Source organism: Canis lupus, chromosome 30 (assembly GCF_048164855.1).
Source record: "Canis lupus baileyi chromosome 30, mCanLup2.hap1, whole genome shotgun sequence".
NCBI lineage: Eukaryota > Metazoa > Chordata > Mammalia > Carnivora > Canidae > Canis > Canis lupus.
The window spans coordinates 4,145,650-4,163,332 of NC_132867.1; the positions used below are offsets into that span (position 1 = coordinate 4,145,650).

At 35.0% G+C, this 17,683-nt stretch overlaps 1 protein-coding gene and 1 long non-coding RNA gene across 6 annotated transcripts in view; one reads left to right on the forward strand and one right to left on the reverse strand.

Annotated features, from left to right (window-relative positions):
- The window catches only part of ZNF654 (zinc finger protein 654), a 92,947-nt gene that overhangs the window by 35,060 nt on the left and 40,204 nt on the right, over positions 1 to 17,683 (reverse strand). For all 4 annotated transcript variants that reach the window (XM_072806473.1, XM_072806478.1, XM_072806472.1 and 1 more), the window contains exon 3: positions 2,531 to 2,612. In XM_072806473.1, coding sequence (XP_072662574.1) covers positions 2,531 to 2,612 — 82 coding nt within the window. The remainder of the gene's footprint in view (positions 1 to 2,530; positions 2,613 to 17,683) is intronic.
- The window catches only part of LOC140621433 (uncharacterized), a 40,785-nt gene continuing 24,316 nt past the window's right edge, over positions 1,215 to 17,683 (forward strand). For both annotated transcript variants that reach the window (XR_012021116.1, XR_012021115.1), the window contains exons 1-2: positions 1,215 to 1,346; positions 7,918 to 8,195. This is a non-coding gene — a long non-coding RNA (uncharacterized lncRNA). The remainder of the gene's footprint in view (positions 1,347 to 7,917; positions 8,196 to 17,683) is intronic.

Consider the following 17,683-nt stretch of genomic DNA (forward strand, 5'->3'; position numbering starts at 1 on the left):
GACCTACATGTTGGCCCTTCCTGGGTCCCTAAGGGCACAGGCTGGAAACACCAAATAGCAGATCGGCTTAGAAAATGGAGGATGAAAGGTGGCGAAATCTCTCCTAAGAGGCAGGAGTTAGAGGCTCAAGAAAATTCAGAGTAGGAAGAAAGAAGCCAGAAGTAGGAAAAAGCCACAGCAACAAAGTGGCAGAAGTGGCATAGAGATTTTAAAAACAAAAGAGAACAAAAGGAAGGGTGAGCTTTAGAAATTGAGCAGGCGATAGAACAGGGTACAAAACCAAGAACTCTTTCCTAAGGAATTATTTTAATAAACTGTATGGAAACCCTGCTCTAAATAAACAAACAAATAAAATTATCCCTTCACAGATGTTATGATTTCACATATTTAAAACAGAATTCAATACTATCTCTCATCTCTCTACAAACACTGCTTCAGAAGTTCCCATTATCAGTGCTCAGTTAACATCTTCATGAGGCATTTCCTGACTATCTCATTTAATACTGAAATTTCCTTCCCGAATACCACCATGCTAGCACTCCCTATCTCCCTGGCCTGCTTCATTTTCAAGGGAGTCATTTGTCACTTTCTAAAATACTCTTACATTTACAAAAATTTGATTTATAGTCTTTCTGTCTCCACAATAGGAGGGTTTTTCTGGTTGTGGTTACTACCGTTTTTCCCAGAGCTCAGTGCCTAGTATATACTAGAGACTCAATAAATATTTGCTTAATAAAAATTCAAGGATGGATTGCCAAGAACACAAGCGACAAAGAAAAAGTGGAGTGGAAAATTACAAAGTCTTAAATAGTGAATATAGACTTCAGTTAGAGCGTAAGCTCCATAAGGAGGTGCCTGGCTGGTTCAGTTGGAAAATCAAGGGACTCTTGATCTCAGGGTCATGAGTTCAAGCCCCATACAGTGTGTAGATTACCAAAATAAATTAATAAATAAAATAAACAAAAAAAATTAAGCTCCATGAAAATAAGTATTTTTACTCTTTTGCTAAATATAAGGATGGATAAAGTAGAATGTTTAATATAAGTATTATTGATTCAAAGAGGAGTTTTTTTTTTTTAGATAAGATGCATTTTTTTGTTTTTTTGTTTTTTACTATTTCTACAACTCTAAAATCAGAGTATGTTTTATAAGTAATGCTATCTTAGAATCCAAGTCAGCCTGGTAATGGTCACAATGTAGTTGTCATTCTGTATCCATGGAGATTCAAAGAGACAGCATGAAAACTTGCAGTAAGGTATATTGGTGATTCAGAATAAAATCCAAAAGACTAGCAGAGTACTTGTTTAATCTTAGGAAGCAAATGCTATGGGAGGAGTATATATCAGGTAATTGATGTAATTTAACAATACTTAAGCAGGAGTCAAAAGCTAGCTGGTTAAACAGAACCATAAAACCAGCTTAAGCTTTTAAAAGCCTAGTGCCAGTGGCTTTTAGTTCTTTCATCAATAATTTTAGGAACTGCTACCTCATCAATACTTTTGATGGCACTGAGACAAAATGGGGTAGAAAAACAATGACTGAGTGGAAAAACAAATCTAGAGTCAGATTCGAATGTGAAGAAGTTTTAGATATATCTTAGCCAGTTAAGTCTGCTTCTAATTTGCCTATTTCTATGTACGTACCAGAGTAAGCAATCATAAAAATCTATTTTAATACAGTCTAAAACCTCTCTTTCAGTAAGTATAAAAATTCTAGGTGAGAGAAAAGATTGCATACTTTTATGTTACTGTGCTGATCTCCTTCCTAAAGATTGACAGTAATACTCCTAGTTGACCATAATCTCTCCTATTAACACATAATAGGAATATAAAATGTCTGAACACTTCACCCCTAGAGGGAGCTCAAAGTACATCTTTCCTTATTCTACCTCAAAGAATAATGAGATAAAGACAAGGACACATTACTGAGCCACAGTTACTAGTTACTGTTTCTCAAGTAAATGGTAAAAAGATCAAATGTTCTTGGGTCTACAGATGAGGTCTTGGATCTTTTTCATTCTTTTGGATTTACTCTTTCCTTTTATATAGCACCTGCCAAAAAAAAAAAATAAAAAAATAAAAAAAAATAAATCACCTCCTATCTGGGGAAGACTATTGAGAAAATCAGGATATAGCCAAAGGGTCCAAGTGACAAGGAGACAGGCTACGCAGGAAGAGTCCTTTTATACTAGGGCTGAATTCTACACAGGCTTTGAAACCAAAGCCTGGAGCAATAAAAATGTGAGTATATGTGCCAGATGTGCTTAGAAATCTACAAGGGTGGTAGCAGTAGGCTCTGGTCTAGCAAATGTGGAATTAGAATCTTAATTTGAACTGCTTTTAGAAATACAGCTAGAAGTTAATTTTAAGAACCTTCTTTTTCCTCCTAGTAAAATATATGGGATCCTAAGCATTGCCATCTTACTAAGTATAAAAACTTAGAAGCAATAAATAACCAATATACCATTTTTAGGGGGAGAATAAGGCATGTGTTAAATGTAGACAAAATGTGAAGGAGTAAACTGTTTTACCTGGAATGATCCGAGAATATCCTTTAAGGGCTCTTCATAAAACTCATCTCTTCCAAAGAACAACAGCAACTCAAAGAAGCTCCTAGAAAGAATAAGTGAATAATAATTTCCACTGCTTCTTTAATTTTTTTTGCCCCAATTTGAAATATTTTCAAGACATAAAAGCTATGTAATATCAGGTATTTTGTTTCAAAATAGCCAGATTTGAATCATTATACTGATCATTTAAGATTTATGTTAGAGGACACCTGGGTGGCTCAGTGCATGATCCTGGTCCAGGGATCGAGTCCCATATGGGCTCCCTGTGAGAAGCCTTCTTCTCCCTCTGTCTATGTCTCTGCCCCTCTATCTCTAGGTCTCTCATGAATAAATAAAATCTTTAAAAATAGAAAAAAAGATTTATGTCAGGTTTTCGGTAAAGTTTTAATAGAAATGTCTTCAAAGAAAATACAAAGAAAGAAATATACTGAAGTTCTAGAACTATAGAATGAACAGTTATATTACTCATGCCTACCACTGTTCACACACAAGACAAAAAAAAAAAATGTAGTGATATACCAGGTGGCAAAAATGTTGCTACATATGTCAAGATGATTTAAAATGGGTCCATTTTAATGGATAAAATTAACACAAAAGTATAAGAAAGTTAGAGTCACTGTGAAACTCAGCCAACATTTATATTATAGCAATATCACCAATTAGGTATCTTATAAGTGACACAGGAGTTCTCAAACTCTAGGCTTACCTTGATTATCCCACTCATGACAGACTGCCCAAAATCTGTGGTTCTTCCTTCTTAAATAATTGTTTTTGGGGGATCCCTGGGTGGCGCAACGGTTTGGCGCCTGCCTTTGGCCCAGGGCGCGATCCTGGAGACCCGGGATCGAATCCCACATCGGGCTCCCGGTGCATGGGGCCTGCTTCTCCCTCTGCCTGTGTCTCTGCCTCTCTCTCTCTCTCTCTCTCTGTGACTATCATAAATAAATTTAAAAAAATTAAAAAAAAATAATAATTGTTTTTGGAAAATGTTGTTACTAAATACTTTATGTGTCTTTAATACTTCATAATTCATACAGGAAAAAAATGACTTATTTTCTAATCATGAGCATGAAAAACTATGAAAATTATTTAATATTACTTAGTAATCCAAAAGTAGGGCAAAATGACAAATACCTCAAAATCTTTAGCTTTTAATTTACTGACAAGGCACTCAACTAGGAATACCTAAAGTTGTATTTTTTAATCACCTTTTGCCTTTAATCCGTATTAATCTCTCTAAGAATAGTTTTTAGCATGCAAACATAGCTATGGGACTATAGAGCTTTAAAAAATCATATAAAAGTCCCAAGTGTGGGACACCTTGGCTCAGTGGTTGGGCACCCGCCTTCAGCTCAGGTCGTGATCCTGGGATCCAGGATAGAGTTCCACGTCCCATTTTGGGCTCCCTGCGAGGAGCCTGCTTCTCCCTCTGCCTGTGTCTCTGCCTCTCTCTCTCTCTCTGTCTGTCTGTGTCTCATGAATAAATAAATAAATCTTTAAAAAAAAGTCCCAAGTGTCACACAATAATTACAAAGACTCTTCTAAATATAATAACCATGCCTCATAAACATTTTATAAAAATTTCACTACTTAAAAATTTTAAATGTCAACAGACCAAAAAGCATAAATGTAGTCAAAGCAAATGATACACTGAGAAAGAATCTTTGTTGATTTCCTTCATGAAAAAGCTTTAACAGCTGATTTTTACTTTTTTTTATTTTTTACTTTTTGTTGTTTTTTTTTAAGTAGGAACCACACTGGGTGTGAATTTCAATGCCAGGTTTGAACTTAAGACCCTGAGATCAAGACCTGAGCTGAGATCACAAGTCAGACACACCCACTGAGCCATCCAGATGCCTCTGACAAGTAATTTTTAAAGAGTTAACAACCTGGCAAAACACTGGGAGAGGACTACTTCACAGTAAAGAAATACAAGTGAATTTTTTTCTCAAATATGAAAAGATGTTCTACTTTACTCAAATAAGTAAAATTTTATAAAGATGAAATACCTTTTCTATCATATTTACAAAAATGAAAATGTTGATTTATTCTAGGACGACTCTGATGTATAGAAATAGTCTCTGATATCTTGTTGGAGGGATGGTAAGAGGTACTTTCAAAGGGAAACACAGTTAATTGTTATCAGAAAATGTATGATGCTCCCACAATCATTTGACTTAGCAATTCCACTTATAGAACTAAAGCAGCCAGATACACACACATTAGCTCAAATAGGGATATCCATCCATAAATGATTTACAATAGCAAAAGAATAGAAACATACTAAATGTCTACCACAGGGGACTGGGAAAATGAATTACAATACACCCAAACAATGAAGTATAATGCAAATGTTAATGAGAATACATATACAAATATGTGTGTGTGTGTGTGTGTGTATTATATATACATATGTAACTAGATAAGGGGAAATTCCAAGATATACTGTTAAGAAAAGATGCAGAAATTCATTAATTACACTATCATTTGTGGGAAGGAAGGGAGGGGTAGAAGGCACATGAATACCAACTATCTAGAGGGATATGAGACAAACTGGTAAAAGCAGCTGACCACATAAGTAAAACAGAATTTGGGTGGCAGGAATATAAAGAATTGTTTTGCATTATTAACCTTTTTGCAATTATTTATTTTACTATCAGTGAATATGAAAAAAACCCCATCAGTGTACCTCTGCAATCTTCTCTATCCTTATTAACAAACCATTTATTCACATTTACTTCATTTTTAAGCTTCTAATAGACCCTTCCTATCTCCAGTCTTGCTATTCCACACTTAAAGTCCATGCTCAATATAGCTGCCATTTTATTGTTCTAAGATACAGAATGATTTGACTATTTAACAGACATTGCAAACTGCTGTCTGGATTGTACCATTTAAAGCAAAGATCTTCAGCTTTATTCAGTTGTTAATATTTAAAAACTGTGCTACTTCAGATTAAATCTAGATTTCTGTACACTCCTAAAAAACAAGAACCCCTATAATACAGAGATTGCATCTATGACAAAATAAGCTGAGCAACTACTGCCTGTAGACAAGAGTATCAACCTCCTTTCCAATGTGCCAGTCTCCATCTACCTCTACTAGCTGCTTACCTTATTTTTCACTATCATTCTCTTCCCAGTCTATGTAGGTATTTGAGATTGTTAATCTAAAGCAGGAAATACAAATTCCTTATCATGATATGAGAACTTTTATGTCTGAATCAAAACTATACTTCTACACAGAGCTTTTATCACATATTTCATGTTCTCCAATTACAGTAAACTTTTCCCCATTCCCTTAAGGCCTGTACTCTTAAGATACAGGATCTATTGCTTCCTTAAGACCTATTTATACAATTTCACCTAGGAATCTGGTTTAAAATGCCCTTCCTTCTCTCCAAATATATAGCTGATTCTGTCCTATCATATTATTATACTTTATATATATATCTCTAGTATAACATGTTGAAATTTGCACTAAGTAGAAGGGAGAGGGATTGCATCATTGTATTGAATGGATAGTATTGACTGATAGGGCAATTAATTGCATTGAAAGAAGGCTTTTAGTAGAAACGGAATGTGCTATGTAGTTATATTTAGATCTAAGTATGCAGATGAGCGTGACCTTGTACCAAATCCAATAAAATATGCAGAATTATATGTCTGAATTGTGGCGACATGAAAGGGGAGCCAACATTATAAAAGATCTGTGCATGACCCAATATCAGCTACCTCAGTAACAAGGCCCAACTCCACGATAATGTTATTAAAATGACAGAAAGTACATGCAAAGTAAGAGTAGACAAAGACAAAACAACATAATCTAGCTAGCTCTGCCTTAGGGCTTCAGGGAATTAAACAAGTATTTGTGTAGTACTGAAATCACTAGGGGAAAAATCTAGATTATATACAGAAGTAGAAACTTCAGGTTTCAAATCTGTTGTATTTCCTATTGACTAGCATAAAGGATCAACTAAACGTTTGGAAATCAAGTTATCTAGCCCTCATGGAAATAAACACTATATGGTGGAGGGTGAGTCCAGAATAGAACAAAGTAGAACCCCAAAATATATGTAGCAGTCTAAACAGGGATGGCAGACTACCATCCACAGGCTAAATCTGGCCCAATGACAGCCTCTTGAGTAATGCATGATAGTTAGCTATATTTACATTGTGAGAAAGAAAGAAAGAAAGAAAGAAAGAAAGAAAGAAAGAAAGAAAGAAAGGAAGGAAGGATAACCTGGAATAATATTACATGAAATTCAAATATCCTGTCAATAAATAAGGTATTATAAGAAAACCATACCCACCCATTTACATCTTGGCTATGGCTGCCTACACACACTACAGTGACAGAACTGAGTAGTGGCAACAGAGACCTTATGAGCTAAACCTGAAATATTTACTATCTGGCCCTTTACTCACCCTTGGTCAGGGGCACAGTATTTGAGTTTCAATCTGAGCTCTAGCACTTTCTTGATATGTAACCTTGGGCAAGTCGTTTACTATTTCTATGTCTCAGTTTATTTATTTATAAAATAGAAACAATAATAGTAACTATCTTTTGTAAAGCACTTAGAACAATCACTGGTAGAGTTATCGATGCTTGTAATAATATAATACTGTTAATTTTTATTAAACTTTATTAATTTAATAAAATTTTTATTAATTTTTATTAACTTTGCCATTAAAGTTCCTCCTTCAATAATCTAACAGGAAACACAAGATCTTCATAGATTTGTTCTCTGCTATGACAAAGTCAATTTTGTTGAAACACAATACACCAATTTTTCCTCACTTAAATTATGAAGATTTTTAAGATATCTGACTAAATTCATCAAAAGGTTTCTAAAAATTTAGTAGTGTCTGTTTATATCAGTTTTTAATTTTGAATATGTTTAATGTCTGTATAATAATGTATATTTAATATCACCAGTTTATATTCAAATCAATTTATAATTAACCTTAGTCCAAGTTATGACTTGAAGTTCATTTACATAAACTGAAGTAATTATTCAAAATAGAATTACTTAAACAAAATGATTTATATAAAAACATTACTTAGGACAAATACATGATAAATAGCATGCTTTTGAATTAAAAAAATTATACCATGTATAATCATACTTTACTTTCTTCAATCAGTACACTACTATGTGTTACACAAGTTTAAATAACTAGAGTATAGCCACAGTCCCCATTTATGAAACAGTATATTCCGTCAGGAGGCTGGGAAGTCAGACTTTTTTCTCATGGAAATGGAAATGAGGTACCAGACTTCCTTAAAATAAGACATACATAGTAGATTGTTTGGTAGTTATAACAAGAATTACTATTCTTTTTTAGGTCTCTGAAGCATAGAAGTAATTTTCATCCTGAAATACAAGAATGTGGATTTATGTATTTATCTACCATAGGAAAATTCCTCTGAATTATGATGCTTAACCTATCCAAAAGCAAGAAATCTACTTACTAATATAGAATAATACAATGTAGAGAGACAAAGAAATGGAAAACACAAGCAGGAACTGGAGACACATGGAATGGAATGTATATGTCTATGATATCTAATTATAGTTGCACAAAAAATAGAGACAAAGAGAAAGAGATGAGGTAAAAATAAGGTAAGACTTTTTCATAATTGATGAAAAATACCAACCTTCAGATCTAGGAAGCCCAGGAAATCCCCTAAGGATTGATAAAAATATGTCTACATTTAGCTAATCACAGTAAACTATAAGACATCAAATACAAAAACAATCTATAAACAACCACAGAAAAACAGAAACTGTTTTCAAATAGATAGGAAATTAAATTAGCAAGAAGGACCTCAGATAAAAATTAGTGGATATATAGGCTACAAATTTTTTTTTAAGATTTTATTTATTTATTCATGAGAGACACACACAGAGAGGCAGAGACACAGGCAGAGGGAGCCTGCTGTGGGACTCGATCCTGGAACCCCAGGATCATGCCCTGAGCCAAAGGCAGATGCTCAACCATTGAGCCACCCAGGTGCCCCTAGGCTACACATTTTGACACTATGAATAAATTTCATCGTGGCTTTAAAATACAGCAAAAATACATGACATAAATAGCATTTAAGTTGCAAGGAGAGACTTTAGCATTATTGTTCCAGTGTCCTTGGACTGGAGGAAGGTAAAGAACATATGAACATATATAGTATGTACTTGAGTAAGTTAAGCACCAAATTCTCCTTAAGTAATTTAAAAATTTACATACAATAAAAGTTCTTGCAAGTTTTTGTTTGTTTTTTAAGATTTTATTTATTTATTCATGACAGACACAGGAAGAGATAGGCAGAGACATAGGCAGAGGGAGAAGCAGGCTCCATACAGGAAGCCCGATGTGGGACTCCATCCTGGGACTCCAGGATCACACTCTGAGTCAAAGGCAGACACTCAACCGCTGAGCCACCCAGGCGTCCCAGTTCCCAAGGTTTTGTGTAGGTAGGCAAGTTGATTATCTAGAAGGTTGAATACCTAGAAAAACCATGAAACAGCAAGAGCAATGGAAAGGAGCTAGCCGACATTAAAACATTTTGTAAAGCCTCTATAACAGAACCAGCATTGTATTGGCAGATGAACAAATAACCTAATGAAATGAAAAATCCAAAAACAGACCAACTGAATGTGAAAAGTGCATACATGACAAAAGCAGCATCTCAAGTCAGTAAGGAAAAAGTTGACTTCTTCCTTATTAGATACTCAAATGTTCTAAGACAAAATTGGTTCACTCCAGCTTCCAAAAGAAAAAATTCAAAGTGGATCAAAAACTTAAATATAAAAAATTAAACATTATAAATATCAGATAAAAATCCTATATAACTTGGTTATAAAGAAATCATTTTTCTTTAAATCATTCTTAACTATGATTCAAGATTCAGGAGCAATAGAGGAATACTGACAAATTTTAATTGCATTTTAAAATGTCTAAAAATACAAATAACATAAGCAAAATCAAAAGATAAGTGAAAAAATAATGATTTGTAGAGATATGCAAAACGATGTTCAACTTGACTCACAATAAGAAAAACACAAATTATTGTAATTTTTAATGATTGTATTTATTTATTCATGAGAGACGCAGAAAGAGGCAGAGGCATGGGCAGAGGGAGAAGCAGGCTCCCTGCAGGGAGCCTGATGTGGGACTCCATCCTGGGACTCTGGATCACACCCCGAGCCAAAGGCAGATGCTCAACTGCAGAGCCACCCAGGCATCGAAAAATACAAATTAAAACTACACTGAAGAGCACCTAGGTGGTGCAGTTGGTTGAGCATCCAACTCTTGATCTTCGCTTAAGTCTTCATCTCAGGATCATGAGATTGAGCCCTGCAACGGGCTCTGCGCTCAACACAGAGTTTGCTTGAGATTCTCTCTCTCTCTCTCTCTCCCCCTGTCCCTCCCACTTGTGCTCTTTCTCTAAAAGAAATAAATATTTTTTAAAAAAATACACTAAAATGCCATTTCTCGTTCGATTAGCAAAAAGTAAAAAAATAAATAAAAAGTCTGATAACACAAAATTGGTGAGGCTGAATGTAAACAAGGCCTAATTTTGTGGATGTGAATGCAAAATGTTAAGAGCTGTTACAGAGGGAAACTTTGGACTACTCAACAAAATTATGTATCCATTCTTTGACACAGATTCTAGGAACCCACCCCAAAAACCTGCTGGCAAAAATTTAAAAATGCATGTAAATGAATATTAATCAGAGCACCACTTAAGTAGGAAAATAATGGAAACAATTCAAATACATATTATTAGAAGATATGACTGAATAAACTGGTATATCTCCACAATAGAATACTATGAGGTATAAACAGGGACTTGAACTAAATCTGTATCTCCAAGGATATAATATTAATTTTTTTTTAAAAAGGGTAAAGTGTGTCTGTTTACATAAAAAAAGGACATGGGTACGGTTATATACCTGTTAGTGGATCTTGTTTTTTACTATCCAACCAACCGAATTTTGTCTTTTTTTACAGGTTTTTTAGACCATTTACATGGAAAATCATTTTTGATGTGCTTGGATTAAAACCTCTTCTCTTAACAGTTATTTTCTATTTCTTCTGTCATGGTTCACTATTGCACTTGACCTCTTCTTCCACCTATTTTTGGACTGAGTAACTTCCAAATTTACTCAAATTGATCGATAATTCCATTTTATCTCCACTTAGCCTTAATATATCCAGATTTGTATTCAATGTTTTTAGTGGTTACCCTAGAATTTACAATATATCTTTAACAAATCCCAGCATGCCTTCAAATATTATACTTTAGGTATAATAATCTTTGTGCTATTCTTGTCATTTATTTTCATTTTAAATATGCTATAAACAATGCTTCATTATAATTCTTGCTTCTAAATGCTGAGGCATTTAGAAAATATGATCCATAGGCTGGCTACTAGTTTTTGTAAAAGTTTTTTTGAGACACAGCCATGTGGATTCATTTATGTCTATGGATACCTTAGTGCTACAAGAGCAGAGTTGAGTAGTTATAACACCCTATAGTCTACAGGTCTAAAAACACCTGGCCCTTTAAAACAGTATTTGCCAACTTCTGCTTTAGACAGTTTTACAGTGATTAAAAATAAAAATTCAATTTTATATTTTATCTTCAGTTTTTATCATTACAGGCTCTCTTCATTTCTTTGGGTAGATTTTCTATCTGACATCATATTTGTTATATCTTTTATAGTTCAGGTCTTCTGGGGATGAATAATTTCAGCTTCTGCTCCCCTAAAAACATCTTTAATTATCCTTCTTCATTGGAGAGTTTTTTTTTTCTTTCAGTACTTTAAAGATGTCACTTCATTGTGCTCATAGTTTGAGATGTCTGCTGTATTTCTTTAGTCTTCTAAATTAGCTTTTTTTACTCTGTGGCCTTCAAGATTTCTTCTGATTATCAGAGTTTGAATGTGATGCTTCTAGGTGATCTAGGTGGTACTGTAGTGTGTATATGTTTGAAATTATCCTGCTCATTCTCTGAGGTTCCTGGATCTATGGTTGGATGTCTTTCATTATAGTTGGAAAATTCACAGCTATCCCTTTATCAATATTTCTTTTTTCTTTTAAGATTTTATTTATTCATGAGACACACAGAGACATAGGCAGAAGGAGAAGCAGACTCCCTGCAGTGAGCCTGATGTAGGAGTTGATCCCAGGACCCCGGGATCATGACCTGGGCCAATGGCAGACCATCAACTGCCAAGCCACCCAGAATCCTATCGATATTTCTTCAGCTTCATTTTTCATCACCTTCTAGATTCTAGTAGGCATATATTACACAGTTTCATATTTTCCCAAAGTTCTTAAATGTTATTAGTTTTTCTTCTCTTTTTCTCTTTTACTTTTAGTCTGGGTAATCTCTATAGACTTATATTTAAGTTTATTCATTCTTAACTGTGTCAACTCTAAGATATGCCATCAAATAAACTGCGTTTATTTCTAGCATTTCCATTTGAATCTTTCTTAAAGTGTCCCAACTCTCTGCTAAAATCCCCAATATGTTTAAACCATGTTATCAACTTTTTCCCTAAAGCACTTATATCTGAATTTAGTTCTTCTAATTGATTTTCTCTTGATAGTGATTTTTCTTTCTTGCTCTTTTTTTATGTGTCTGTAATTTTTAGATAAAAGCTGGACTTCATGATATACAACAGAACAGACTGATGTTAATAGTATTTATGCCTGGGAATAGATCCCTTTTCTTCCATTACCCTTCATTATGGAAATTTAAGTAAATCTAGTCACGAATTAAGTAGGTTTGTGTTATGTTGTTGCTATCACGACCTCTACTGTATCACCAGCTTCAAATTCTTCTACTGCTTTATTTTTTAAGATTTTATTTGTTTATTTGACAGAGAGAAAAGGGGGGCAGAGAGTACAAGCAGCGGGGAACAGCAGAGAGAGAGGGAGAAGCAGGCTCCCTACTAAGCAGGCAGCCGTCTAGTCAGGGCTCAATCTCAGGACCCTGGGGTCATGACCTGAGCCAAAAGCAGACACTTACAGACACTTAACCTACACTTAACCGACGAAGCCCTCTTCTACTGTTATATTGTGGTTAGGGTGGAGGTTGGCTTGCCAGATAATATTTTAGGCGTGGGAGTCCATACAAGATCTCTGTCACATTTTTAACATCACTGTTTAAAAATGCAAAGACTGGGGCGCCTGGGTGGTGCAGTTGGTTGAAGGTCTGACTCTTGATTTTGGCTCAGGTTGTGATCTCACAGTCATGAGATCGAGCCCTGAGTTGGGCTTCATGGTCAGCAGGGAGTCTACTTGAGATTCTCTCTCTCCCCCTCAGCTCCTCCCTCCATGTACGCGCGCTCTCTCTCTCTCTCTAAAATAAAATAAATAAATCATTAAAAATACAAAGACTGGGCAGCCCCAGTGGCTTAGCAGTTTAGTGCCACCTTCAGCCCAGGGCGTGATCCTGGAGACCCAGGATCAAGTCCCACGTCGGCTCCCTGCATGGAGCCTGCTTCTCCCTCTGCCTCTCTCTCTCTCTCTTTGTGTGTCTCTAATAAAAAAAAATCTTAAAAAAAAAAAAAATACAAAGACTATTCTTAGCTTGGAAGCCATATTAAAAAGGGAAAGGGGGCATGGGCAGCATTTGACTCATGGGCCATAGTTTGCCAACTCCTAAAGTAAAGAATAACCATGTTATAAACATATAAAAGACTCAAAAAAAACTTTTATAGATCAAAAAATAGAATATTTGAGATGAAAAATATATTACATGGATTAATATCAAACCAGACACTGCAGAGGATAACATCAGTGAAAATAAGACAGGGTATTATTAAAATAAAACACACCAGGGGATCCCTGGGTGGAGCAGCGGTTTGGCGCCTGCCTTTGGCCCAGGGCGCGATCCTGGAGACCCGGGATCGAATCCCACATCGGGCTCCCGGTGCATGGAGCCTGCTTCTCCCTCTCCCTGTGTCTCTGCCTCTCTCTCTCTGTGTGTGACTATCATAAATAAATTTAAAAAATTAAAAAAAAAAAACACACCAAAGGAAAAGGAACTGATAAAAATGAACAGAACCATGAGTAAACTATGGGTCAACTGTCTATTCTCTTCAAGTATCATCCCTTTAGAAAACATAATGACACTTCCAAAATTATTTTTGAGGGTGCTTGGCTGGCTCAATGGGTATAGAGTACAATTCTTGATCTCAGGGTTGTGGTTCAAGCCCCACAGTTGGTATAAAGATTACTTAAAAATAAAAATCTTTTAATTTTTATAAAGAAATATCCCAAATTTGGTTAAAATTATAAATCCAGGGGTACTGGATGGCTCAGTTGGTTAAGCATCTGCCTTCAGCTCAGTCATGATCCTGGGATCCTGAGATCAAGCCCTGTATCAGGCTCCCTGCATAGTGGGGACTCTGTTTCTCCCTCTGCCTGCTGCTCCCTCTGTTTATATCTCTATCAAATAAATAAATAAAATCTTTTTTAAAAAATTATAAATCCAAAGATCCAAGAAGCTTAGGATCAAGAAAGATGAAGAAAACTACACAACGCAAATTACAATCAAATTTCTTAAAACCAGGAATAAACTTCAAAAGATACCGATAAGAAAATGAAGACAGGCCAGAGTGGAAGTATTTATTAATTGCTTATCTGATCCTGAATATATAAACAGAATATATAAAAAATCTTACAACTCAATAAGGTAAGTAATCCAACTGAAAAATGGTCAGAAGATTTAAATAGACATTTTCCCAAAGAAGATCTGCAATAGCAAATAAGTACACAAAAAGATGGTTGCCATCAACAGCCCTGAGGAAATGCAAATTAAAGCCAAAGTGAGATACCACCACACAACTACCAGAATGGCTATTTTAAAAAAGACAAAAAAAAGTGTTAGTAAAGATGTGTAAAAACCAAAACCTCCTTAGACGGCTGGTTAGAATTACAAAAGGTATAGTCACTTTGAACCTGGTTTGGAAGTTCTAATTTAAACAAATGTTAAACATAACTTATAACACCTAGCAATTCCATTCCTAGCTACTCAAGAGAAATAAAAACATCTGTCCACATAAGACTTGTACACAAATGTTCAAAAGCCAAAAACTGTGGAAACAATCCAAATATCCATCAATTGATGAATGCATAAACAAAATGTACTATATCCATACAATGGAATAATAGTCATCACAAAAAGGAATGAGCAAGTATGAACCTCAAAAATATTATCCTAAGGGAAAAAAATCACATATAAAAGCCTATATATTGTGTCATATTGTTTATATGAAATGTTTGGAAATAACAACTCTATTGAGATAGATCAGTAGCTGCCTTGGGCTGAGGAGGAACTGGGGATTGACTGCAAATGAGCATGAGGAGTTTTTTGGTGTGATGAAAATGTAAAACTGGATTGGGATAACAGCTACACATCTCTATAAATTTACTAAAAATTATCAAATTACACACCTAAGAAGCAAGAATTTAGTAATATGAAATTTATACCTCAGTAAATCTGTAAATGAGAAAAAAGATAACTAGAAATGAGTGAAGAATGGGGATGTACAGAGAAAACAAGATTGATGATATGTTGATAACTGTTGCGCTGATGATAGGTAGGGCAGTTCATTTTAATATTCCTTCTTACTTCTGAATAGGTTTGACAACTGTGATAATTAAAAAAATTTTAAATACAAGTATTGACAAATGTGTAGGGAAACAAGTACTCTTAGACTGCTGGCAGTATTATAAATTGGCTCAACCTCCATGGAAGAAATTTGATATTATCTATCAAAATGACAAGTGTCAAATTCAGTGATCTAGCAATTCTATGATATATCTGCAATAGACAAATATCCTTGTCCATATTCCAAGGGCCACTCATACATGGTCATTCATTAAAGTGTTATTGATAAAACAGTAATAGATTGGAACAAAAAGCAAATACCCTTTAATGGGGAACAGGTTAATTAAATTAAATTTCCATGTATCCATAGAGTGAAATGCTCTGCATCCATTTTAATGACTGCTGAAACTCTTTCTGTGTTGATGGGGAAAGATATTCAGGTAACAAAAGGAAGTACAAAAGTGTATGTACTACACGTGAAATTTTGCAAAATAGGGGAAAAGAAAATGAATTTTTTTCTTGTATATGTATAAAACATCTCCGGAAGGCAACCAAAAAATAACAATTACATTGATTTCCTGTAGAAATGTAAACACAAATTGCAGGATATCTTATTGTATACCCACTCTACTTATTGAATTTTGAACCATAAGCATGTATTACCTACCCAAAACTTAAAGAAGAAAAAGGTGATGAAGGAAATTCTTAAAAGTAGCTTCCCAAAAGGGCACATTATATACAAGAGCCACAAAAATAAGAATGAAGGTGGACTTTTCATGGGTGGGGGGGCAAATAAGAAAACAATGGATGGACATCTTTAAATACTAAGGGGAAAAAACTATCCTATTAACCTAGAATTCAATAATCAGTAAATATTTTTTAAAAGCAAATCTATCACTTTTATAGAAGCTAATTAATTGGCTTCCGGTTAGTTTTGGCAATGGTGGAAAATGAAAGACTGGAGAAAGCAAGCAGTGACAAGCCTTTTCCTTCTGCCCTTCTTCTGAGCCATTTTTAGCAGTAATTACAGCTCTTCTAAGATCCCCTCTCATGGTTCTTCCCCTCATTAACTATCTCTAATGTCTTTACCTTGTCCTTCCATTTCTATGGCTAACAGTAGCTTATCAGAATTGCTAAGTCTGGGTTCACCATCCTCTCCTCATCTATCCCTCAGATCTTCTAATAATATTTTAAATGGTTCCTAGGAATTAAATTCCTTCTACTGAATTATCTCATGTGATTTACATTTCCCTAACTAGATCTTGATTGAAATTACCTATATAGGGCAGCCCCGGTGGCTCAGTGGTTTAGGGCCGCCTTCAGCCCAGGACCTGATCCTGGAGACCAGGGATTGAGTCCCACGTCAGGCTCCCTGCATGGAGCCCATTTCTCCCTCTGCCTGTGTCTCTGCCTCTCTCTCTCTTTCTATGTCTCTCATGAATAAATAAATAAAATCTTTCTTAAAAAAATGAAATTACCTATATATCTTAATCAAAAAGAAAATAAAAAAGGAAACAAATATATGACAAACAAGAAATTATTTTCTATCCCTCTAGTTATAAAATTAAAATGGAAAATGTATTCAAAATATTGTGGTTTAAGTGGCACCTGGGTGGCTCAGTCAGTTAAGCATCTGACTCCTGATTTGAGTTCAGGTCATGATCTTAGGGTCCCAGGATAGAGTCCCACATTGGGCTCTCTGCTCAGTGATGAGACTGCTTCTTTCTCTCCCCTTCTGCCCCTCCTCCTATGTTCTATTTCTCTCTTTCTCGCACTCTTTCTCTCAAATAAATAAGTCTTAAAAAATTTATACATATCGTGAGAAATAGACTCTTAACTCTATGGTCAACTAATCTTCAAAAAAGCAGGAATGAAATATCCAATGGAAAAAAAAGTTTCTTCAACAAATGGTTCTGGGAAAATTGGACAGCCACATGCAGAAGAATGAAACTGGACCATTTTCTTACACTATACACAAAGATAAACTCAAAATGGATGAAAGATCTAAATATAAGACAGGAATTCATCATCATTCTAGTGGAGAACACTGGCAGCAACCTCTTTGACTTCAGCTGCAGCAACTTCTTGCTAGACATGTCTCCAAAGGCAAGGGAAACCAAAGCAAAAATGAACTACTGGGATTTCTCTCAAGATAAAAAGCCTTTATACAGCAAAACAAACAGTCGACAAAACCAAAAGACAGCCTATAGAATAGGAAAAGACATTTGCAAATGTCTTATCAGATAAAGGGCTAGTATCCAAAATCTTTAAAGATATCAAATTCAACATCCAAAGAACAAATAATTCAGTCAAGAAATGGGCAGAAGACATGACCAGACATTTCTCCAAAGAAGACATACACGTGGCCAACAGACACATGAAAAAAAGCACCAAGGAAATACAAATCAAAATCACAATAAGATACCACCTCACACCAGTCAGAAAATTAACATGTCAGGAAACAACAAATGTTGGCAAGAATGGGAA